Consider the following 26,011-nt stretch of genomic DNA (forward strand, 5'->3'; position numbering starts at 1 on the left):
TATATGTGCATTGTCATTAACAAATTTGCTGTTATGAAGTTTTCTCTAAATTGTCTCTGTAGAAAATCAAAGTTGTTATTTTTTTTATTTTCCCCACCCCCTTAATGAATTTTGAAAAAAATTAATATGAACAATACAACATGTATAGAAATATTTAAAGATCGATTTGATTAATCCTGAGATATACACGTGTATATACATATATTTGTTTTTTGGTCTATATAAATTAGTTGCACCCTAAAACATAAAGATTTGCTAAAAAACCTGACACCCATTTTTGATATGATCATCATACTTTCCATTTTATTAAAATGGAAAGTAAAATACTTTCCAATTGTTTAAATATAAAATTTTTTTAAAATTATTTATGTTCATCTTGTTTTATTTAGTTAAATTCATTTTTTTCATGTTAAAAAAAAATACTTTTTTATCTACAAGAGCATGTTTCTAATATTCTATTCAATATTAGCATTCCATCGACCTCCATGGCGAAGTCTTTCATCCAGAAGTCCTGGGTTTGCATCCTGATCAGGCATGAAAATTTCACATGCCCAAAAATGTTAATTTTTTATTCCAGCACATAAGCTTCAAACTTGTGTGGTAAATCATTCATTAAAAAAAAAAAATATATATATATATATAATATTATAAACATAATGTTTCTACGTAATATATGTTACTATTATTTTAATCAGTAATTTTGTATTATATTATAATAAACTTTTTATTTTTATTTATTTTTTATCTGTTTCGTTTTGTGTTTTTTTAATTTTTTACTATTTCAGTAATTCGTATGAAGTATTACCAACAGAATCTTTAATTATGAATATCATTGCTGTTGTACTTGTATCAACAGGAATTACCGTCAGTTATATGTTAACTCGTGGTGATATAATGAAATATCATGGTCGAACACTCGTCTCTATCGAAGCAGACCTCTAATTATTATTTTTTTTAATTATTTGTTTTTTCTTTATTGTTTTATTATTGTATTTATTATAAGCACTGTTGTTCCTTCTATTATTTTATAATTTGTTATTTATTATTTTGATTTCCTGTTTAGGCTGTGCTTTGATTTTATATTATATAATTTTTTTTTATTATTTTATATGTTTAGATTTTGTTTTTTTAATTCTTATTATTATTTAAATATTTTTGCACAGTAATTTTTATTTATATTTTATTTTTTATATTACTATTACAATTCTATTTTTATAAATGATATGTATGTATTGCTTTGATTAATTGATGTAATGCAAAGTTTTGTCTCGTATAAGTTAGAAATAGGAAAATAATTACTAATTATATTTTTTAAATATTTTTTTCTATTTAGGATTTTCATTAAGGAATTTTAACATAGTTTAACCTTTTATTATACATTAAACTGAAAAGATCCACTTTATAATGGAATTACATTTAAAAAGAAAATTTAAATGTATTTTTTTTTCCATTTGCCTAATTGAGTATTAGGAAAATATTAATTATACAGGCATTAATATTATAATATTATATATAATGCACTGTTTCATGGTAGAAAATATTAATTAATATTTTATTTTACACTATTAATATCTTAAACGGAGATGAATAGTATCTATGTAGCTAATCCCATTAGTGAGCACAAGAAAGATGTCACTAATAGAGCTGAATATCACCTGTGTTTTGGTGGACTTGGAGTACAGATATAAAACTTGTTTTTGGCTTAGTGAAAAAGGCAACAAAAGACTGCTTAGTTCTTAATCTTTAGTATTAGGCCTTGTATGAGATCTTACTTTAAGGTCATGTAATTATATAAAGTGACTTTATTATAGTTAGGTTGCCGACAACTATAATATGTTACATAATACGTAACATGCATGTTCTTTGTTAAACTGATAATAAATTTTCTTGTCGTTCATTCTTAATAATAAGAGATCTATAATTGTCATAATTTTACTTTTGTTTTGATTCGATATTTTTTTAAGTATGATTTTATTTTTAAAATAATCATTCTTTTCTCCTTTTTTTTTTATAAAAGGTTTTATATAATAATACATAAAGACTTCAACCATGACAAATTTGATTTTGTACACATTGCTATGGTTCAGAGTATTTTTATTTTTGCTCGATAGAGCGCATCTTTTGAGCAGAGTTCTTATTGATGTACTATTTTTTTATATATTTTTTTTATTTTTTATTGTTATAAAAGGACTGTTATACTTTTTGTTATTATTATTATTTATTCAATGTTATTCATGGATAAAATGTTCTTTTTATCTATATTTTAAACATCTTTTTTTTTTCATGAATCATTTATTTACGGTAAAATTAGTAAATTTTACCGTAAATTGTAACCGAGAAATTTACATTCTGAAATACTCACTCCATTTTAATGAAATAAAACAACTAACAAAAAACTATCTGTTTATGAAGTAACATAGTAATTTTAATCACATTATTTTTAAAAAATAGTGAATTAATTATTTAATTAGAATAAATACAGAGTGTTCAAAAAGTTATACAACCTTATGGAAGAATATTTCCTTTTTTTGTTGCATGTTTAATTCAGGAAAAATGGGGAACACAATGTAGCAGAGAATATTTATTGTTTCCCAATACATTAGATATGTCAGTTACGCCCAGATCCAGAATGCCTTCACAGAAAAGTAAGTTGTGGTGTACTAAACAAGTCCTCTATCACGAGGCTGTATGACAAGTACGAAGAGACAGGGAATGTGGCAGATGCAGCCAAAAGTGGTTGAACGAAAGTGCTAAAACTAAAAAAGTTGATCAACGCATGCAAGTTGCAAATTCTGTTAGTCCCAAGATGTCTACGCGACACCTATCCAACCAGTCTAGTCTCTCTGTTGGTAGTACTCACACGACATTGCGCAACTGTTTAAAGATGTATCCTTACAGAAATCAAGTTGTTCATGAGTTGTTACCTGCAGACACTGGAAAACATGTAGCTTTCTATCAGCGGTTCATGTTTTCTGTAATACCAGATGAAGAAGAACCCAATGACTGGTTTTGGTCTAATGAGGCATGGTTCCACCTTGATGGATATGTGAATGCAAAGAATTCACACATTTGGTGTGCAAAAATTCCACAATGTATTAATCTCATTAGTACAACAAAATTTCACATCAACTGCACAGACAAAAAGTTGCTGTTTATGTGCAATATCACGTAGGTGAATCTTCATGACATTCTTTCTTGCCACAGTGAACAGTGAGCGCTACATACGGATGGTGCAACAATTTGTAAACATTATATCTGTAGACCAGCTTGAGTACACGTGTTTTCATCAGGAACATGCTACTGCTCAAATAGCCAACACTATGACTTTCTTGGATCATTGTTTTCATGGAAAAGTGATTTCAAACGGGTTGTGTGACACCCTTAGTCTCCTGATTCATCCCCTTCTGACCTTTTCTTGTGGGGATACATTAAGGATGCTGCTTACAAAACTCATCCTCACACCATTCCTGAAATGCAGAGCAAAGTTGAACTAAGTGTCACTGCAATTCCTCAATAAACTTTACAACATGTGTTTAAGAGCATGCAATGTTGTATTTAATTATGTGAATCGTATAATGGAGGCCACTTTCAACTACTATTGTAACTTACTCATTTTCCCATAAGGTTGTGTCATATTTTGAACACTGTATCATAATTACTACTTAATTTATTTTTTTTAATTATTAGAAGTGTAAAAATTATTAAATATTAAATTTGAAAGAATTTTAACAAAAAAGAAATTTAAAGATCTAATCTAACCTAACATTAAATTTTCTTTAAAATACATTGAAATTAATTTATCATCTTTAATAATCTCCCACAATTATTTATAATATGAATTTTTATTTTTTTTAAGTAGTAACAAACAAGAAAAAGATAAAATGGTAGATCAAGGAGTAGTTAGTTATAAAAAAGTTAAATATAGATACAAGAAAGAGGATAGAAAATATAAAAAAATAACCATTTGCTCAAGAAAGGTTAAAAATGAAGTGATTAAATTAACTTAATCTGGTAAAAATAAAATTAATTTAAATAGTTTAATTTGTAAATATTTATGAAAAATCATAATAATCTTCAAAACTTTCTCTTTCAGCTACTTATTTGTCTGAAACTTTTATTATGCACCATGCCTTCTTTTCCTTAAGTATAAAATTTATGACAAAAACCTTATAAATAAAAATATTATATATATATAAAGACTTTTAAATATTTTTTTTGAAAACTGAAAATATATTTTCAAATTCCATGTATTATAAATTTATCTTCTATTTGGAACCTTTTGATTTCAAATCCTGGTCAGGTTTAATACTATTCACATGGCACAAATATTTCATACAATTCTTCAAAGACAGATTTATACCATCTTTGGATTTATACAATATTTTTTTTTACTTTTTTTCAAGTAAAAATCATATATACTTTTCATTCTTGATAAACGTATCTTGATCATAATGTTGATGAAACAACTGCCTCAAGTTGCCTAACTACCAAAAAAATGTTAGGTTATGGCATCTTAACTGATTTAACTTGTCATTGGGTGACTTGTTTAAAACAAAATTTAAAAAAAAGGTTTTTTTCCATAATATTTATACTTAAGCCACTCGTAAACATTAGTATTCTTTTTATATATTGTATTTATTTGGTATGTAGAATTAGTTAATTTTCTTAAATAATTTGCTGTTTCTGTAACACTTTGTCAACTCATTACAGTTTTTAAGGTATTTTTATGCTTTTATACATTTTACTTTATTTATTTATAGTATAAATAGAATCGATCTTACACCAAGCTAACTTAGAGTGTGATCAACTTGAATATTCAAAATCTTTGATGTTAAACAAGTTTAACAACAAAACTCAAAAAGTCTCTTATAAAACAATAATATTTAAACTAAAAAATAAAAATTAATTTTCATTCAATTTTTATAAAAGAATTTTATAGTTTTATAATTTATTAATTAAATTCATTGCAAAAATACATACTAATATTTATAATTTCCTCTACTGAGTAAAGACAAAATATATAATACAATATTTCCCACACAAATAGTTATATTACTGTTAGTTTACATATCACTTCTAATCTTTTACATATCAGTTTTATAATTATGAGGGTATATATAGCTGATGTATTTTGTAAAGTGCCTTCATTTCTCTGAAAGTAATGATTTTCAATATACAGTTAATACATATGTGATGGACAGCACTTTTAGGCCTAACGTGCTGATATGAAACATAACAATGAAGGAGAAAATCATTTCATTATATTTTCCTCCTGACAAGCTTGGCGTAAGGTGCCTATTACTTTTAAGAATGGTTGTGTTATTTTCATTAATATCTTACAGATATTCTTCTATCAGACTGTCTTTGACTGTTATTAGACGATTTTGACATCTAACATCTATAAAATACCATATTAATCATTTTTGGAGTTGTTTTGTTAACTGTTTGGCGATATACAGCACAATTAGAAGGGTTCCCGTTTTTTTCTTTTTAGTAATTTTACAAAGGTGATACAATTCTTTTTCTTTTGCTTTGTTTTTGTCTATGATAGTTGGCGAAGAAAATATTTGAAACAAGAAACTAAAATAAGTTTAGTTTCTAGTTTATACTCTCATGAGGTACAACCATATTCTGTTTTAACTATTTATTAAATTTTCTTTACCATCAATTATTAAATTAATTAACATTATATTAACACACTGGGTTGGTCGAGTGGTGAACTCATCATTGCCAGTGAGCTGATTTTGACGTCAAGAGTTCTGAGGTTCAAATCCTAGTAAAGGCAGTTTACGTTTATATGGATATGAATACTAGATTTAAATTTTTTGTAAGTACTGGTGTTCTTTAGTGGTTGGGTTAAAATTAACCACACATTTTAAGAATGGTCGATGTGAGACTGTACAAGACTACACTTCATTTACATTCATACATATCATCCTCTGAAGTAATACTTTATGGTGGTTCTGAAGGCTAAACAGAAGAAAAGAATTAATATTATATTATCACAGATTGATATCTATTTAAACATTTTTTTAAATATTTAAATTTTTTTTCATGTAGTATCACAATTTATTAAATTATATTTATTTTTCTCCAATGTATACATTGAAATCTGTTCAACTTATGAACAGTAAGCAACCCTCCTCATGCCCTAATTAGATGAAATCATGTATGACATAAAAATAAAGTGGTCTTGTACAGACTCAGGCTGACCATTCCTGAGATGTGTGATTAATTGAACCCTAACCACCAAAGTATACTGTTATCCACTATCTAGTATTCAAAGCCATAAAAAAATGGCTTATTTTTCCTAGGATTTGAACTTCCACAATCAACTGTTAATTAATTGACAATGATTTTACCACTAGACCAAAGTAATAAATCAAAAAAATGATTAATACATTTTGAAAATCAAGTACAGTAATCTAATAATTGTTTAGTTTATTATCACTTTCTAAACCAATTTTTTGTTTAAATCAGATAAATAAATTATTAAATAAATATTTTTTTAATGATTAAATTATTATAAGAAAACCTAAAGGTTTGTATACGGGAATACATTATATTAAATTTATAGAAGTCTTAAATTATAATATTAGTAGGATTTGAATCTGGGATTTTCAGATGAAAGATGCTACACTTCACCATAATAGAGTTTTATCTAAGATTTTCAGTTACAAATATTAAAAAAGTAGAAAAGTATTGACCTTGAAAAAGTATATGAGTTGATGTATTATACAAAAAATAAATAATTCTTCTCATTTTAGCTATTTACTGCGTATTTCAGCATGATCGTCACCAAAATGTAGTTTTTCTTTGAAGATTGCACTGCTTCTGTGTTTGGATTATGCATATAAAAATATATTTGTTTAATCTTGTTTTTTTTTATATTTTCAGCTGGTATGTCTTCTAATATCTGTTAGACATATGTAAGATTTCATGTTGTTTCACAATTTAATTTCATTGATTTTTATGATTTTTCATTATATGGTTAATTTAATCCAATTTTAAATTTATTTTTTTATGTGTATTCTATTCATCCTTAATCATTTATTTCCCTTATTATAATCTCTGCTCTCCTTTATATTGTTTTTTTACTGTGTAATTTTCCAACTAATTTCTGATTTATAGTATGTTTAACATATTGTACCATTTAAAAAAAAACCTTGTTACATTGTCAAAATCTACAATCATTTCTATGTAAAACAGAGTATATAATTTTTACTTAACATCCTAAGTTAAATTACAATTAGATTAAAAAAAATGTGGTATGAGTTTTTGAGGTTTTTTAAAAACCAAACATCTAACAAAAACATATTCCAATTAAAATTTTGAATTTTATAGGTTCATTAATCCATACTTTATTCAGCAGTTTTGCGTAATTTTTTAATGAAATGTTATGATATTTTTAAGCACATTTTTACATATTTATGTTTACATTAAAGTTTTCAATAAAAAATTACAGTCTATAGCTAAGATTTAACCCACCAGGTTGGTCTAGTGGTGAACTTGTCATCGCAAATCAGTTGATTTCGAAGTCAAGAGTTCTAAGATTCAAAACCTAGTAAAGGCAGTTACTTTTATATGTATTTGAATACTAAATCATGGATGCTGGTGTTCTTTGGTGGTTGGGGTTCAGTTAACCAAACATCTCAAGAATGGTCGACCTGAGACTGTACAAGACTATACTTCATTTACATTCATACATATCATCCTCTGAAGTAATAACTTACGGTGGTTCTGGAGGCTAAACAGAAAAAAAAGAGTCTATAGCTAAGATGAAGTCCCATCGCCATAAAAAAATTGCATTATATATTATAAAGTTTAGTCGTTAAATAGTTGCAGTTAGTGGTTTAATATATGAACGATCCCTAGGGAAAAAGGAGTTTAATCTATTTTTTCTTATTTTTGTTTTATTATATCACGGAAAAATTAAAAACAATCTACATCTTCTTATTCATTTGTTGGACATAAAAATGAGATCAGATAGAAGTAATAAACAGATGAATTATACAAATTTTACTTTGGGAAAAAAAGGGATTAATCCATAGAACATGCAAAGAAAATCAATTTACGCATCATCAAAAATTAATTTAATTTAGTTTTTTTTTTTTCATTTGTATATTAAGAAAATAATGAGTATAAAAAATATTTTAGTAACAGGTTACTTACTATTAAATAAATTTGTTACTATTAAAGAAAACATTTTTTAATTGTTAAAAATGATTTTATAAAAAAGCAAACATTTCTCCTGTAAGACTAAGAAAATATGATTAAACTTCCTTTTCCTCTGCTCCTCCCAAATATTTCTACTTTTTGACTTCAGATATCTATGCAAAAAGTACTTCTACATATGCATAATTTTGTTTGTTATTTTTTTATACTACTTTTGATGTTACTGTGTGGCGGAGTGGTACTGTCTCAACCATTTATCTGAAGGTCCGGGATTAGAATGCCAGATGGCATTTTTCATATGTTAAAAAATTTTCATTTCATATTCCCGCACACAAACTTCAAACTTATATGGTGAATTAATCACAAAAAAAAGAATCAGCCCAGATTCAGTATATACATTTTGAGAATAGTTATGCAGTAATTTATATTCCAGTAGAGAATGTAATTCAATAGGAAACCAGTCACCTATTTATATTCAATTAAAAGACCAAACTTTCTATTAAATAATGCCAGCATCCCAACATTTTTATCTGGAAGGTCATAAGTTCAAATCCTGGTAAAGTCCTACACATATTTATCTAGCTCATATAGTGAATTATCCATTAAAAAAATAATATTAATTCCTTCACAACTGTAGAAAACTATACTGTATTTTTATTTACTTTTTAAAAAACAAAATCAAATTCATATTATTAAAATTAAAACAATTCTGCCTTTCTAAAAAATATTTATTACAACTTAAAATTCATATATATTATAAAAATTTGACAATTTACAAATTATTCAATCGAATAAAAACTTGGTCAAATGAAAAATGATGCTTTAATAAACGAGTACATGAAATTTCAGATTTATAAATATTTTTTTTTCATAAAACATGAATTTAAAAAAAAATTGCTAAAAACTTGGCTTTTTCTAATTTTTATAATAAATTAAATTAATGGTGATAATTAAACTCGGAATTGATTTAGCGTGGAAATAATTGTTGGAAATGATTTTTACACAATCAGTTACTGCGGTAAACAAAATTAGTGAGATAGAGAATTGAATGTTGCCTGAATTTTGGTATTCTTAGCATATTGATTTACGATAGTACACATAACTAGCTGCCATCAGAAAAGTGTCTGTCAATAGTAGGCAATATGTTATGAAACAACAGCTGCTTTTGATATGGCATAACCATTCTAAAGAATAACAATCATCCTATACCACGCTTACTAGAGAAAACAAAAGAGTGACATGGTTTCTCATTGCTTTCTTAAGCAGTGAAATGAATGTACTGTTGGATATCATTATGCTAAGCCCACTTAAATATAGGTTATGTTTACTCTGTAAGTGACACCATCATTCTTATTCACCAAGCAGCATGTTGTGAACATCATTACTCTCAGAGAAATCAACTCTTGTGTATCTTATACCTAAGTTGCTTAACACATATGACACCCATAAGAAAACATGTATACAATATTAAGCTTGAATCTGTGATCACTTCACTATCCTAGTAACATTATTTTTCCTCATATTCCTAGCATGGAATATATATTGTTTTAGATCATTTTGGAAATTACTTATATATTTCATCATCATCATGGTGGTAAATGTAACTGAGATTGCACTTAATTCAATTTTTCTTATTAGTGTACTGCTTTTAGCGAAGTCCCTCATACAAGTAATATCTCCTTTCATATCCTTTCAGTTTTATATATTTAATATTTTAAAGTAGAAACTTTAACACTTTGGATGCCACATAGTTCTTTCATGAGAATTAGTTTTGAGAAAACTTCTTTAATGAGAAATGGTTGGAGACAACGATGGTGTATGGGACCTGCCAGTAGGCAAAACACCAGATTATGATCTACCTTGTTAAAATTTTGTATAAAAAACCAATTGATTCCAATGGCTCACATGTTTATTTAATATAACGGATGTATAAATAACAAATTTTTTTACAAATCTGTGAGGAATGATCAATCCTTTTCTTTTCATGATATATCCTAGCCAGTTGGTGTTCCTTTTATGAATTATTTTGATAAAGTTTCTATTCTCCTTTGCTCCTCAACTCTCCCAATCTATTTTATCTTGTCCCATTTCATCAATACTCATGTTTTCGATGTTTATATTTCTCCTTTTACCTAATTTCCATGTTTCATATTATACAGAATATTCCAAATCACATCAGGAATGGATAGATATGCTATTCTTTTGATAAAACAATTCTACATTATTAATATTTTCTATTAAATGCTTCTATAATTATTTCTATTATGGCTTTTATTTTATTTTTACATTTTTTTAAATATGATTTATATATAATTTCACAAATTTACTGGCTCATTTCTTTCTTTTGTAGGTATTCATTGCCTTATTGTCTCTTGTCCTTTCTACTTTCATTTTTTTTTTTTAATGGCTTTTACAGTATTTTGACATAACATCTTCGGTTTATTATTCATCCATTGATTACAACATGCTTCATCTTTTAAAAATACGTAGTCAACTCTAATTCAGGTACAACTAATTTTTTTATTTTCAGTACTGACCCCCTTTATTGTCTTTCAAAGATTCTTATGATCATAACATCAAAATACATATTGAAAGTTGGCAAAGAATAATTGCTTTATTATTTTTCCTAATCTAACCACTGAGTTTATGAATATTTTTTCTTATAGCACATTTTATCAAATATCATAATAGTAATATAAGTTACAAAAAACAACACAGCATTTTTACGGATCAGAGAATATAACATACTCAGTAAGATTATTATGAATTTTCCCATCTCATTGGGTATAATGGTGGCACCCAAAGTGTTTATCATAAGCTGTAACTATTCATAGAAAATACTGATAGTGCATAGTTTTTCCTTGTAAATAAACCATTATATTTCAGTTATATATTGAGGGAAGTGCTTGCTGTTACATGTATCTAATTATAAACAATGATTTATAAATATATTTCACTGTTTAAATATACATTAGTAATAAAATGCTAATTGTACATTTTTTTCAGCGCATAAATTTGCTTCATCTGCACATTTTATTTATTATTAATTGATATATATTTCCTTTTGTTTGTTTTTTTTCTCTTTCTTGGTGTGGTTTTTTATATCACTTCAGTGAAGACTATGCAAAGTGGCCTGAGGAAAGTATTATAATGAATGCACTTGCTATGGTGTTGGTTGCTTTGGGAATACTCGTCTCTTACGCTGTACGACGTGAAACGCTTGGAGGTACACGTGTCCAATCAGAAAAATTTATCAGCGAACGATTATAGGGAAAAGTTGAGCCGTTGGAACAGAAAGAACCGGCAAGATTTTAAAAAACTGTTCCGCCATTTTTATTTTTTATTTTTATTTCGTTTTCATTACGAAAATATTTTTGTAATCGTTATGATTACAATTATGAAGATTATACCATGTTGTTAATGTTATTACCATGATCAGAAATACGTAAAGGTATTACGTAAAATAGTGAACGATGTGTGGAATAAAAATGAAAACAACAAAATAAAAAGTAGATTTATGTGGTTTGGTTCAGTTTTTTAAAATTATAGACATTTTTTTTTTTTATATATTATATATATATATATATACATAGTCTGTACATTGTTTTATCTTCTTTCTTTTTTTTTTGTTTTTTGTTACAATTATATTACAAAATATGTTATTTAAATATATTACTATAATTATATTATATAAATGTGGTATTTAAAAATAGTATAGATAATGTAAAGCTCAATAAATTCTTTCTTTAATGAAAAATGAAAAACATTCTTTTTTTAAATTATAAAATGTAACATTTTAATAAATAAATTACCGTATAATATTATATTCTAATACTGCCAAATTATAAATTAGTACTTCGTAAAATATTGAAATATTTATAATTTTTTTTAACAAAATTTTAAGAAATATCATAATTTACAACTTTTATGATTATAAAAAATATTTTAATGATAACAGTAAAATTTGAAAAATTATTAAAAATATCTTATATACACAGTTTTAGCATCCTGATAAATGTAATCTATAAAAATATTTATAAATTATTTTTTTTGTAATATTCATAAATTAATTAAGTTTGACATTTTTTTGTTTACGTTTAGTAACTTAATTTATTTTTAAATACTGAAGTAGTTTTATTGGATGAATAGATACTGATTAAAAGAAAACAACATGTGGCAATCTATTAATTTAATCATCAGATTTGTCTTTTATATTAATAAATTATTCCTGAAATTTTTTATTTAATTAACATTTACAAATACAGTAGTTCAGCGGTTATCAGGTTTGATCTCTGTTATATTATATTCAGATAGTCAAATATTTGGATAATTTGAATATCTTAATATTTTATTTCTTATATATTTTTTATCATTATTGTTTTCAAATTAATAATACTGCATAGTATTTAAAAGTAAAATTTAAAAAAAGTACTGTATAATATAAAACTAAAAATTTATACTGGAATTACAAAAAAATTTACTGAATATAAAACATAGTTTATTATAATTTATATTTTATTTCTGTAAGACTTTTAAACATTTATAAAAATTGTTTTAAAAATCAAGCTTATTACAAAATATAATTAAAAATTTACTTACGATTTTTCTTTTAAAAATATAATAAGTATTCAATTAAAAGTTGATCTTTATTTATATCACTATCCAGTCAGGACTCGCTTCAGTCGCCTGACTATCTAGGCAGGAGACTCTGCCCCCTTGACCCTCGACACATTCATATCGACATGTTTGTTAGAATATTCAATATTTTACAGATATTCATTAAAGAAAAAAATAATAGTAATTTTACTTAATTATTTCTGTTGCCATGGTGACAGAAATAAAAATATGAGCACATAGAACGAGTGAACCAACACACCATGCTTTTTTATTAAAAAAAAATATATGTTACAACCATATAAGCTTTATAAACAGAGAACCTAATTGGGTAATTGTATTCTCTTTGTTGCTGTAATTAGTAATATTTAAATATTTATATTTTGGCATTTATAAACCCAAGTTTTTCTTAAATAAAATCCTTATGTAACGTAGATCCTTATGTAGGTTTAATTATTATTAAAAATTCCATTCAATTTTTTTAAACATATTTACAAAATAAAATAATCAAACATCCAGAAAATTACTTTCTAATATAATTAACAAAGAATTAAATTATTTTATATGATTAACTTCAAGAATTTTTTTCTTTCAATAGTTTTTGGGAAAACTGCAGAAAAGTTCCTAATATCTGTGAAAGACATTTCAAATATTTTATAATGAATTAAAATTTAACTAATTGGTTATAATTAGTGTAATTGTCAATCAGCCGTGTTATTCAAATTCGACTGATAATTGAAGTTCAATTAATGACATTAATTAACAATAGTTCATCCTCAGTATAAACTAGATTAATTACCAATTGCAATCTGATAAATCCCCTTTCAGCTGGCCAATTAGTGTAATATTTAATAATTATGCTGTATGTGAAGTAGTACAAAAATTAAAAAAAAAAAAATAATAAGTCTAATACGAAAATAAACAAAATTATTCAAACAATAGAATTTTTTAGTAAAATAATTATTTTTAAGATAAAATTAATCAAATTTTAGATGTACTTTTGATTCTCCCTAGACTAACTTTGACAGGACCAATTCATAGTCAGATATATACCTAATAAAATTCAGTTTTAGGAATGAATGATTGATAAATAAGAATGTATTTATATTAAGTTTCATAGAATTAATTAATAATAAATTATTTAAGTCAGCTAAATTAAAAACTAATAAAAAATGTACTATATCTTCTTATCAATGTCATTTGAATTATACTTATCCATTTAGCATCAAGTTCTCTCATTTTTATCAATACCTTACTAGTTTTAAATCATATTTCAATTTTGTTCAGACACCTACTGTTATTTTTTTGTTTTTTTTTTTTAATGAAAGAAACATGGTGTAGGGAATCAGCCTACACGGCCCCTGAATGTCAATGCTGTTTCTGGCATTTATAAGTAGTTATTAATGCGCTGTTTCAAAATTTACATTGGATAATTTTTCCTTCCTTAGATAACAACTGGACTGCAGTTATAATGATAGAATCCTGCACTGAAAATTTTAAAGTTGCCATATGTGCTCACTGATTAAATTACCTATATGGTTTAGTTATCTAACCTTTTACAGAGATACTCACCTTGATTCAAGGCATTACGTTGTATTTATATGTTCAAATTCAATCAGAAAGGTTAAGAGATGTTCTTCATTGATGAATAGCAGCACTTCCATTTGCTAATAAATTAAAACTCTTACAAAATCAATTTCCTCAGTTTATAATTTCGGTCAACCAATGGAATATCAGAAAAATTTTTTCTGTTAACTTAAAGATATATGTATTAAACAGGGGGCACTCATAAATTTTCCAGTACTGGAATATTTGACTTTGTATTATAACAAACCATAAAAATATGGTGTTTAATCACAGATAATTGGCTATATAACAAAGTTACGAAAACATTAATTTTGATTTTTACAGTGACAATTTTTATATGATTTGATTTTTATAATTTAGGTTATATTTGTTATGTTAAAACAAACAAATTTATTATTGCACTCTGATACAATATGACTTTAAGTTGGTGTTATTTTAATTTTCATTTTATTTATTGCCAACATAAAGTACAATTCCATTCAGAAAGTACAAATTTATATTTTAAAAATGCAGTAGTATTTTTTGTATTATTTTAATTCTTTCAATTTTTCTTAAAAATTTAAAAAAAGACATTATTTTTATCACTTATAAATTATATTTAAGCACGGCACACAACAAAATAAAAATGAAAATCAACTTCAACAAGTATAAAATAAAAATACTAAAAAGGCAAAAATCAAAAAAAAAAACTTAAAATAAATCATTTTATTGTCTATTCGTAATGAAAGATAAAAAACTCATATAAATTAGAAAAATTATTATTTAATTAATTAAATTTTAAAATAATAACAATTTTTATGTAAAATTTTTACAAATGTTTTATTTCTTTTTTTTTATTTATTAAATTATTATTTATAGAGAATATTATCAGGATGTAATTGGACCAATATTATTATAATTATACTATTATTAGCTGTAATTGTAGTTGCATTTATCTTATATAATATTGCATAATTCTTTAAAACAGCATATATATATACAGTATATTAAATATAAGGAAATAAATATAAAGAAGAAAGCTCACTGTGCATTCTCATTGTATAATTTATATTATTAAGAAGTGACCGAACTAAAAATGTTTAAAATATTCATAATTTATACAAATTTAGATATAATATTTGTGTTTATAAATACAGTACATTAAATAAAGTTATAACAATTAACTATATTATTGTTTTAAAAAATGATATTCATATATCATCATAACGGTTGTGTTTTTTAATTTTTTTAAATTTTAAATGTATATACCATAATATTACTCTAGAATTCTGGTTATTCGACCATTACTTTAACATTCCGACTGCCTTATACTTTTATAAAATTTATCTATTGCTACCAGACTCATAATAAAATCATGGTACTGCATAACACTGTGTAACACAGGTCACACGTTAGTTAGAAAACTATAAAATATATTTATTTAATACCGTATAATGAATGTACGAAAATATTTTTTTTTTTTATAATGTTAGATAAAGGTTAAGTAAACCCACCGGGTTGGTCTAGTGGTTAACGCGTCTTCCCAAATCAGCTGATTTGGAAGTCGAGAGTTACAGCGTTCAAGTCCTAGTAAAGCCAGTTATTTTTACACGGATTTGAATACTAGATCGTGGATACCGGTGTTCTTTGGTGGTTGGGTTTCAATTAACCACACATCTCAGGAACGGTCGAACTGAGAATGTACAAGACTACACTTCATTTACACTCATACATATCATCCTCATTCATCCTCTGAAGAATTATCTAAACAGTAGTTACCGGAGGCTAAACAGGAAAAAGAAAGAGTAAAGATAAAGGTTAAATAAACAACTGTTAGATATTCTGTTTGTAAGTTTGATACATAATAGTATACAATGAAATTAAATTTTTTTAAATACTCCTTAAAACTTTATTAAAAAATAAACTATGATTTTTTTTTAACAAACTAATCTTTGTGGTATTATTAAAAAACTTAGGTCTTAACTTTCCAAAGGAATTAATTTAGTTTTTCTCCACATTTTTTAAACGGTAAAATAATCAGTTTTATTAATTTATTAATAATTTTTATTTCTACTCGTACAAGTTATTTTGAAAAAGAAAATTAATAATAATTCCATTAATAAGGAGTTGTATGATTAAATTGAATAGGTCTTCTAAAAACACAGTTCTCACATAATTTTGAAAGTAAATCATTAGTACAGTGGAACATCAGTTATCCAGACTAAATGTTTCAAGTCCGAATCCAGATAACTGGAAAACTAAAAAAGGTTTATCATATAATGATTATCATTCTAATTTTAATAGTTATCACATTTAATAAAGAAGAACATTTTTTTAAATTAATGTATTTCAGTAAAATTAAAAAGATACTCAGAACATATAGTGTATAGTATAATAAAAATTAGATACAGTAATATGTTACAAATGATTCAGCTAATATAATTCTGCTCAGAATTTATAATTTAAAGAAAATATAATTTATTAACGTACTGTTTTTTTAAAAAACTTATCAAGAAAGGACTTATAAAAAAATATATTGAAGAAAAATTGAGTTGTCGTGTTATAAAAAATATTTCTTAATACATACATTATGTTTAATAGAATAAAACTTAATGTCAGTAAATAATCAAAAGATATCTTTAAAAACACAATTTCTTCTTAAAAGATTGTGTAATCTATACTTGGGTATAATTTTGATCTTTATTTATGAAATTGTAAGATCATGCAATCGTTTTAAACAAAGAATCAGTGTAAGTTACGTTGTTTTTGCTGTTCAATCAGTTTGTAGTGATACACAAACATTCATGAGCTTTTTTGTATAAAAGCCCTGGATGTAAGTCATTACATCATAATTCATGCTCGACCAATTAATATGTTTTTATCAGTATTTTCAGTAGTTAATTTTATAATTAGTTTAACACAGGCCTAAATGTACATGTGTTGTGCTTTATCAATTACAAAAAAGACAATTAATAAACCCAGTAAAATCAAAGATCAATAAAAGTACATTTCTTCTTGAAGCAAAAATTTATTTGAATAGTATTTTAGATTCTTTAAATAGTGTATTAATTTTTATTTTTTAATTGCCTGGTGCAGATGTAAACAGTCCAATTAATTGGTCATATAGAAAATTGGTGTCCCACTTTAATAATTTTATTTATTTTTTTCTTCCATTGTTTATTTATAGTTACATCAATGATAATAGTCATTAGCGACTTACATAAAAGAATGTTCATAAATAATTAAACAATAAAAACAAATATTGGATAACAAACTGGAACATGAATAAATAACAAATGGGTAATAAATACTAGAACATCACCACTAGACTATTTTCACTGTATATTATTCTGTAAGGGATCTCACGTAAGCAAAACCGTTAAATTGAGTTCTTCATCCCAGTACCACAGAGAAATCGCAACAGTCTTTTGATGTATTTCTTTCGGTTGAGTAAAACCTTCACATTTGAACCCAGCTTTAATTGTCATCGAATAGACCTGAACATTGAACAATTTATAAATAAGAAGTTTATAGACCATTTTACATTGCACGCTTCACAGTTCTGACAAAGAGAGCCAAATAGATGGGCGTGAATTACCTTTGTGTACCCAATCATCAGCCACGTTAGAATAACTTGATCTCTTCTGTTTTTTTTTTAATAAAAGGTTCCTCAAAGACCTTCTCCTGAATGCCATGTAAGGCTGTGGGAGGACTCAGCAGCCAGAACTTATTCCACTGAGTATGTAGTTTGACACTGTCCATCTTCATAAAGTCTGTTGTCTGTTTTTATTTTTCATTTAATTCGTGTAAAAATTATTATATTTGAAATAAAATATAATTAATTTGTTTTTTAAAGGTAATGCATTAAAGATATTTTTTATCCCATCTAACTTGTTTTTTCTAATTAATTTTAATTGTTGTATAATATTACGAATATTATTTAGTATTGTTAAAATTTCTTCACAATAAGTATTATTATCCAATGAAATGATAACTGAGTTCAGTTTTGTTTATCTTAAATGTTCATTTAGCATCATTATTTATTTTTATTTCACATAATTTTATCTCCAACATGTCATAACATTCTTTTAAATATTATTGAAACAATAAATTTTATGGAACGGAGTCAACATTTTACTTATGGTCTAAAATCCTGAAATTCTCTTTTTTATCTAATTATATACCAGTAAAATATATGAAAAAATAACAACCACTATAATAACCTGTTTAGGTCGAATAATCAGGACTTATTTATTCTAATGTAATACTATTATACATAAAAAACAATATATATAATTATTATAATAGAAAATTTATATATTAAATTAAAAATTATTAATATGTACCATAGTTTTAAAATTACTATTGTAATTTAGCCAGTACCTATTGAAAAATACTCTCATAAAATAGTATAAATATATGTATATATGTATATACATACAATATAATACAGAATTTATAGTATTTTATAATTTAAACAATTTATAAACATTAATTATTTACAATTCATAAAAAAAAAGACTTCAAATCCTGTTTTTGTCGTATTTTATTGTTAAAATAATTCTACTAATTTTTTTTTTTTTTAAATATTCAACCTATTGTTTACACATTTTTTAGGAAAATTTTTAGAAGTTAACTGTTAAAATCTATTTATTCGTTTAAGTGTACAACATAATTTTATTTTGAAAAATTGTTTTAGAAGCTTCTATAATTTACAGGTATCTCCAGAACTTTTCCCTAGCCTTTCTTTTAACTGTAATATATATAAAGCATCAAATAAAAGCAGCAATAGAGTTCCTTGCTTCAAAAATTATAACATTAATTACTTGTTATAAACAGATTAGAAATATCATTTTTAAAGTTGAATACCTCCTGTATTTCATAAGGCTTGAAAAATACAATCAGCTCAATAAAGATGCTAACATGAAACCTACCGATCTTGTTTTTCTTACTAAGTCTGAGATAGGTTTCTTACTATTCTTGAAAATTATTATACCGTTGTTATGTTACAGTTTTACAAGATGAGAACAATTAACTAACTAAACTAATTATTATTTTTCACACCTTCAATGCTGCATAAGTCTTTAGGTACATATTTTTTTTTATTCTGAAACTACCACTGTCAATTGAGTGAGATATTAGTTCATATATTGTAGATCTTTTCTTTTTTTTTTAATTCTTAAAGATGGTGTGATTTTTTTTATTTACCAGTTAAATATTTTTAATCTTTCTTTATATATATATATTTATTTATTTATTTTTGAGATAATTTGTCATTTTAAATATAAGAGCAACTCCATAAAAAAAAAACTAACTTTTTTTTAGGTTAGGTTAGATTAATGTGATACATGCATCATTATTGAATAAATTTCACTGTTATTGGTTCACAATATGGAAAATGAATAGTACTTTTTTTAAATATATTTCTACATAACAAAATCTAATCTTTCTTTTATTTATTTATTTTTTTAATTAAAATTTTTTTTCTTTATGTCATGTTACATTTAATTCTTGGATTTATTAATATGTTTTAAATATTATACATTTCTTTTATTGAAATAAATTATATGTTATTTATTTATTAATAAATATTATTTAAATTATTTGTGAAATATATTTAGTACACATTTACATTTATGTCCCAAGAAATTTTACAGTACAAATTGAAAAACAAATGATATTATTTACATATACATTTACTTTTTTATTACATATAATAATATTATACAATTATATTTCTAGGAAATGTATGTCTATTAAAATTTAATTAATATATACAATTTTTATTGTTTAATTTATTGATTTGTTTTTTTTTACAAAAACAAAATATATATATAATCTCTATATTAATGTGTGATTTAAAAAAATAAATAAATTAAAGTGTGTAGATTATTAGAGTAAAATACAACAAATATTTATTAATGTTATTTATAAATAAATATATATAAAAATATATTTAAAATTAGTTTTAATATTTGATAATTATACAATATATAAATTGCCAAAATATTATTTATTATTATAATATAATAATTACTTCATATGTGTGAATAATTTTTTAAAAATTCTCTATTAAAAAATATAAATAAATAAATTAGATATAAATAAAATAAATGTTGTTACGTATGATAAGAGGCTTTGATGAATGATGCACAATGCTTCTACTGTTTTGAAAAGTTATAAAAGAAAAATTAATAAAAAAAACTTCTAGATACATGTTCTTATATACATTTTTGTATTTTATGAAAATAAATAAAAAGTATTAATATAAAAAATATATATGTGTAATTTTTATTATATTTGTTTCTTAAACAAAAATAGTTTAGTGTAATAGATACGTACATCAAATTGGTAGGACCACAATGAAAATTGTATAAATTAAATTGTTTTTACGTGGATAATAAGCTGTTTATTATGTATAAATTATATTTTAAATTAAAACATTTATGGTAATTAAATGTTTTATTTACAATATCATACTTAAAAAAATTAAGTATGATAGGACGTTGATAGTGCTGAAAATAAGTAAGAATTAGATAAACCAATAAAAAATTAATTTAATCTCATATTTAAAAAGGGTTTAAAATTATTTTCGTGACAAAAAACATCTTAACAAATTTATAAAATTTCTTAATGAATTTACATAAGAGGCGACATTTAAAATGTAATATATGGTGGATTGTAATAGGAAAACAAAATGTTGCATAAAGCAACAGGTGCTATCATCTTGTAGTTTTTTCTCCTACTGTTAACATTCCAAAACTCATTGAGCCATGCCTGATTCATTTTCTATCAATTACCATTGTTATGGAGTAGAGTACGCCTCATGTGAACATGTCTAATACGACATTGCACTGGTTGAATTTTTAACAGGTAAAGTGGATACTATACATTCATCGTTGTCTAAACCATTTATGATGATTAAAAATGGCAGAATATAGAATACCAGCACTATGGTTTACTGATAAAGCCAGCCTCCATGACACGACTGGTAGCATCTCGGCTTTTCATCCGGAAGTCCCAGGTTCGAATCCCAGTCAGGCATGGCATTTTCACACATGCTACAAATCATTCATCTCATCCTCTGAACCAATACTTAACAGTGGTTAAACAAATAAAAAACACCAAAAAAAATTGGTTTCTAATAAAAAAGAAATTCAAAATAAGATTTCCTCAGTAAAAAAAAATTCTCTTAGTGATAAGTGTTCCCAAAGGGGATTCTATATACATGTACGTGAAAACTGGATTGGCTAAATTATTTTTGATACATTGAGATGTTAAAACATCTTAGATAGATGTGTCATGTTAAGGGGGAGTATACGTTAAAAATACTGAAAAAAAAAGATTTTCATCAAAAAAATTACTTTTATTGTACTTTTTTCTCTGAAATTTCCGGAAAATGTTGATATGTATTTATAACTTTTTCTAAGTTATCTCTAAGTAAATGATAATTTTTAAATTTTGTGGCAGTCATTGTGAAAATTTCTTCCTGGAGACTGAGAAGGAATCTTAGTGCTTTTATAATAGAGCGCAAACACACAGTAAAATTCGTAAGATAATATGAAAACACCAATCAGTTTGTTTTGCAGCGTATTACCCCTATATATGAAAGACTAAAGACAGTGAACTACTTTCAAGATGCACTACAGGGCTAACCCAAAATGCTAATAGTTCCATATGGAGAAAATGTAACAAAACCATGAGTGTTTCTCGGAAAATCGTTGAGATAGCTGTAGTAGAACCTTCTACTACAATTTTTTTTTTGTCCTCAGTCATTTGACTGGTTTGATGCAGCTCTCCAAGATTCCCTATCTAGTGCTAGTCGTTTCATTTCGGTATACCCCATACATCCTACATCCCTAACAATTTGTTTTACATATTCCAAACTTGGCCTGCCTGCACAATTTTTTCCTTCTACCTGTCCCTCCAATATTAAAACGACTATTCCAGGATGCCTTAATATGTGGCCTATAGGCCACATATAGTTAAAAGAAGAGACAGACTTATAAGTCTGTCTCTTCTTTTAACTATATTTTTCCAAATGCTTCTTTCTTCATCTATTTGCCACAACACATCTTCATTTGTCACTTTATCCACCCATCTGATTTTTAACATTCTCCTATAGCACCGCATTTCAAAAGCTTCTAATCTTTTCTTCTCAGATATTCCGATCGTCCAAGTTTCACTTCCATATAAAGCGACACTCCCAACATATACTTTCAGAAATCTTTTCCTGACATTTAAATTAATTTTTAATGTAAACAAATTATATTTCTGACTGAAGGCTCGTTTCGCCTGTGCTATTTGGCATTTTATATCGCTCCTGCTTTCTCCATCTTTAGTAATTCTACTTCCCAATAACAAAATTCTTCTACCTCCATAATCTTTTTCCTCCTATTTTCACATTCAGTGGTCCATCTTTGTTATTTCTACTGCATTTCATTACTTTTGTTTTGTGCTTGTTTATTTACTACAAAATACCTTCTACATTTTGTACTCAGAAAATTGTGAGTACAATTTTGGAAATATATCAATTTTATCAGAAATGGACAGAGCTGGGGGTTTCCCAGAGCATCCATCCAGTATTTTGGATGAATCACTAAAAAACAATCAAGAAAGAAAGAGAAGTTACGTTTAAAGAATTAAAAAGATAAAGAAAAACAAGTGCAGGAAGAACATGTAACATATTGAGCAGGGCAGTTCTGAGTGAGTTTTAGTGTTTAATTACTGTTTATTTAGTTAATTTTTTTCTTTGTTTTCTGCAAATTTATTTTCTCCATGTTTTCATTCAGTAGATCAATCATATGTCTGGTTCTATAATAGGTAAAAACAATTTTTTCCCAAGTGTTCTATGAAATGATAGAATCATATATAGTTGTTACGTTTTAGAGCTAGTATGGACTGTATTGGTATTCAGATGAAATTATGAAACCATGTTCTTCTAGGATAGTTAAATTTAATTTTATCACATTAGACACTTAAAATGCTTACTATACAAAACAAGTCGCATTAGACTAAGAGAATGCATGACCGCGCCAGACGGAATTCTTCACTCGAATGGAAGTATGAAAATAACTCGTAGTCCAGCACTAGTAGATACTAGAGTGCAGAACTAGCTCAAACTAGGAACAGAACAATTGTTTTTGGTATAAGATATTGTTTTTTTTAAAATAGTTACATCAATGAACTTTACATCAAAACAAAAAAAAAATTAAATAGTTACTTGGACAAAGCATATTTTTAATCTGTTCTTAAAGATCATAAAACCAAGTTAGGTCTTTTAAATGACACTAGTTTTGCTGTTATAGATTCAGTACCAATGAAATTATGATTTCTCTAACAAATCACCATTTTTGCCATTTCGGCCCCTATATCAGGGGTTTTAACTATTTGGATTGAAAATTATGCTACACATTACTCATAACTGTTGTAAACTTACGATAAAAAATTGTAACCGTAAGTCTTATATTTAAAAAATAACTTTTAATATATACTCCTCCCTTAAATAATTCACTGAACTGATAATTCTGCAATACAATAATGTTCAGCCACATATATATCACATACAACTTTCAAGGCTCTTGTAATGATGATACTTGAGTCTATTCCACACCCTCCTTACTCAAGATTTGGTAACCTGTGATTTTCATTCTTTTTGTAGTTAGAAAGGAAATTAAGGGCATTCATTTATCACAAATAATGAACTGAAGAATGCACTGTGGTCATGGATCAGAGAAAGACCAGCAGGATTATTCACTGACGAAATGAGAAAACTGATTTTCTGGAAAAAATGTATAACTGTAATAAATGGTAACTACATGAAAAAACAAATATTAGTTTTTAAATAAAATAAAATATACTTTATTTCATATTTGTTTCAATTGATTACACCATATCTCTTTTCATTTACAATTTATAAGCGATTGTGCTCATAAATGAAATAAATTTCAAGAAAATGTGTTTTATTTTGGATATTGTTGTACAAAATAAAGTAATTTAATTTAAAAATATGAAGTTTTATAATAAACATTTTTTAAAAAGTTACATTAAAATATTTTCAGGTGTCTTTGCAAATTATCCTCAGTCACTTTTAAAAAATAGTTTAATTATAAAATACGGTTCACAGCAAAAGTTTAAATTTTCAAACTGATTTCCAATCGGTTGACATGACAAAAACATATTAAAAAATACACTCTTTGAACACTTTATAACGCAGACCTTTTTAAAGTGATGCAAATTCATCATACCATCTAAATCACATCCAGTCGCACCGAAAAATCCAGTGCTTCCAACAGCAATCTCTCTGAAGTAGCTTATTATAGAGTGAAAGCTAGTTATGAAAAAGGTAATATAATTTTTACAATTTCCCCTATTTAAAAAATGTAGTGTAAATCAATTTTTAAAATAGGTTTCAATTTTTGAAATATTTTAGATATCAAAATTCAAATAGGTATCACCAGCATATATTTCAAGACAAATATTTTTTTTATTGTGTGGCACAAAATCCCTTTATGTAATAAGTTACAATGTACAGGTTGGTAACAATGTAAGTTATCGAATGATTGTAAAGGTTAGGTCTGGATCTAGTTACTTTCATTTACTCAACAAAGAGCTACTTTTATTAGAACTTGATGTTATTTTCACATGTTCAGTGAGAATGGAAAAACATTACAGGAAAAAAACAAGGACAAATTGGTTGTATCATCAGATTAAAGGATTGTTTGAGTTGCTTAAGACATTAAGTGGTATTACAATGATGTATATATGATGTCATTTCATTGTTCATTGTAGATTAAAAATAAATAACATCTATGACAAGGTAATTTTTATTATTACATAAGCTATTGCCAAGAGCATTACTGCAATTGGTTTATTGTTCCTAACAAACATTTTCACATGTTCTGTTTAGTGTTAAGTTAAAATGGTAGACAAGCAAATATTCATTTCAAGAAGGAACTTCCTAGTGTTCGGTTGCATGAGCATACAAACAATAATGAAAATATACAGAGACAGATTTTCTCAGCATTTTAGAAACTCTATCAGCAGCAACATTCTAACATTATAGATAATGGATACTGGTGTTTGGGTTTCAATTAACCATACATCTCAGGTACGGTCGAACTGAGACTGTACAAGACTAAACTTCATTTACATTCTTACAGATCATCCTTTGAAGTAATACCTTATGGTGGTTACGGAGGCTAAACAGAAAAAGAAAGAACATTCCAACACTGGGAAAAAACTGTTTCCTATGGGACAATTCTTAATTTTTAACAATCTGGACATACTTCTAGCCGATTAAATAGCTCTGATAATGTTGAAGAACCCTGTTTATAATTTCCTCTTAAGCCAATCTTCAGAACTAAATATTCTTTCTTCAACACTTTAGAAAATAATGAAAAAAGATCTTTAGTTTACACCCTAGACAACCTCTATTTTCCTTTTTTCTGTTTGGCCTCCAGAACGACCATAAGGTATTATTACTTCAGAGGATAATATGTATGAATGTAGATGAAGTGTAGTCTTGCACAGACCCTAGACAGTCTGATGAAATACAGTGTTACTATCATATATGTTATGTCATGGAAAGGGACTTTGTAGCCAATCTGTAGTTACTTTGCTTGAAGATTACTTATAAAAAGTTATTTTTATTTTT

General features: G+C 25.8%; 1 protein-coding gene across 2 annotated transcripts in view; it reads left to right on the forward strand.

Moving 5' to 3' along the window:
- Positions 1-20,634, forward strand: part of nemy (cytochrome b561 family member no extended memory) — a 239,409-nt gene extending 218,775 nt beyond the window's left edge. For both annotated transcript variants that reach the window (XM_075381791.1, XM_075381793.1), the window contains exon 5: positions 11,289-20,634. In XM_075381791.1, the coding sequence (XP_075237906.1) occupies positions 11,289-11,445 (157 nt within the window). In that variant the 3' untranslated portion in view covers positions 11,446-20,634. The remainder of the gene's footprint in view (positions 1-11,288) is intronic.
- The last annotated feature ends 5,377 nt before the right edge of the window (positions 20,635-26,011 follow it).

This window comes from Lycorma delicatula, chromosome 13, assembly GCF_047948215.1.
Source record: "Lycorma delicatula isolate Av1 chromosome 13, ASM4794821v1, whole genome shotgun sequence".
NCBI classification, from domain to species: domain Eukaryota; kingdom Metazoa; phylum Arthropoda; class Insecta; order Hemiptera; family Fulgoridae; genus Lycorma; species Lycorma delicatula.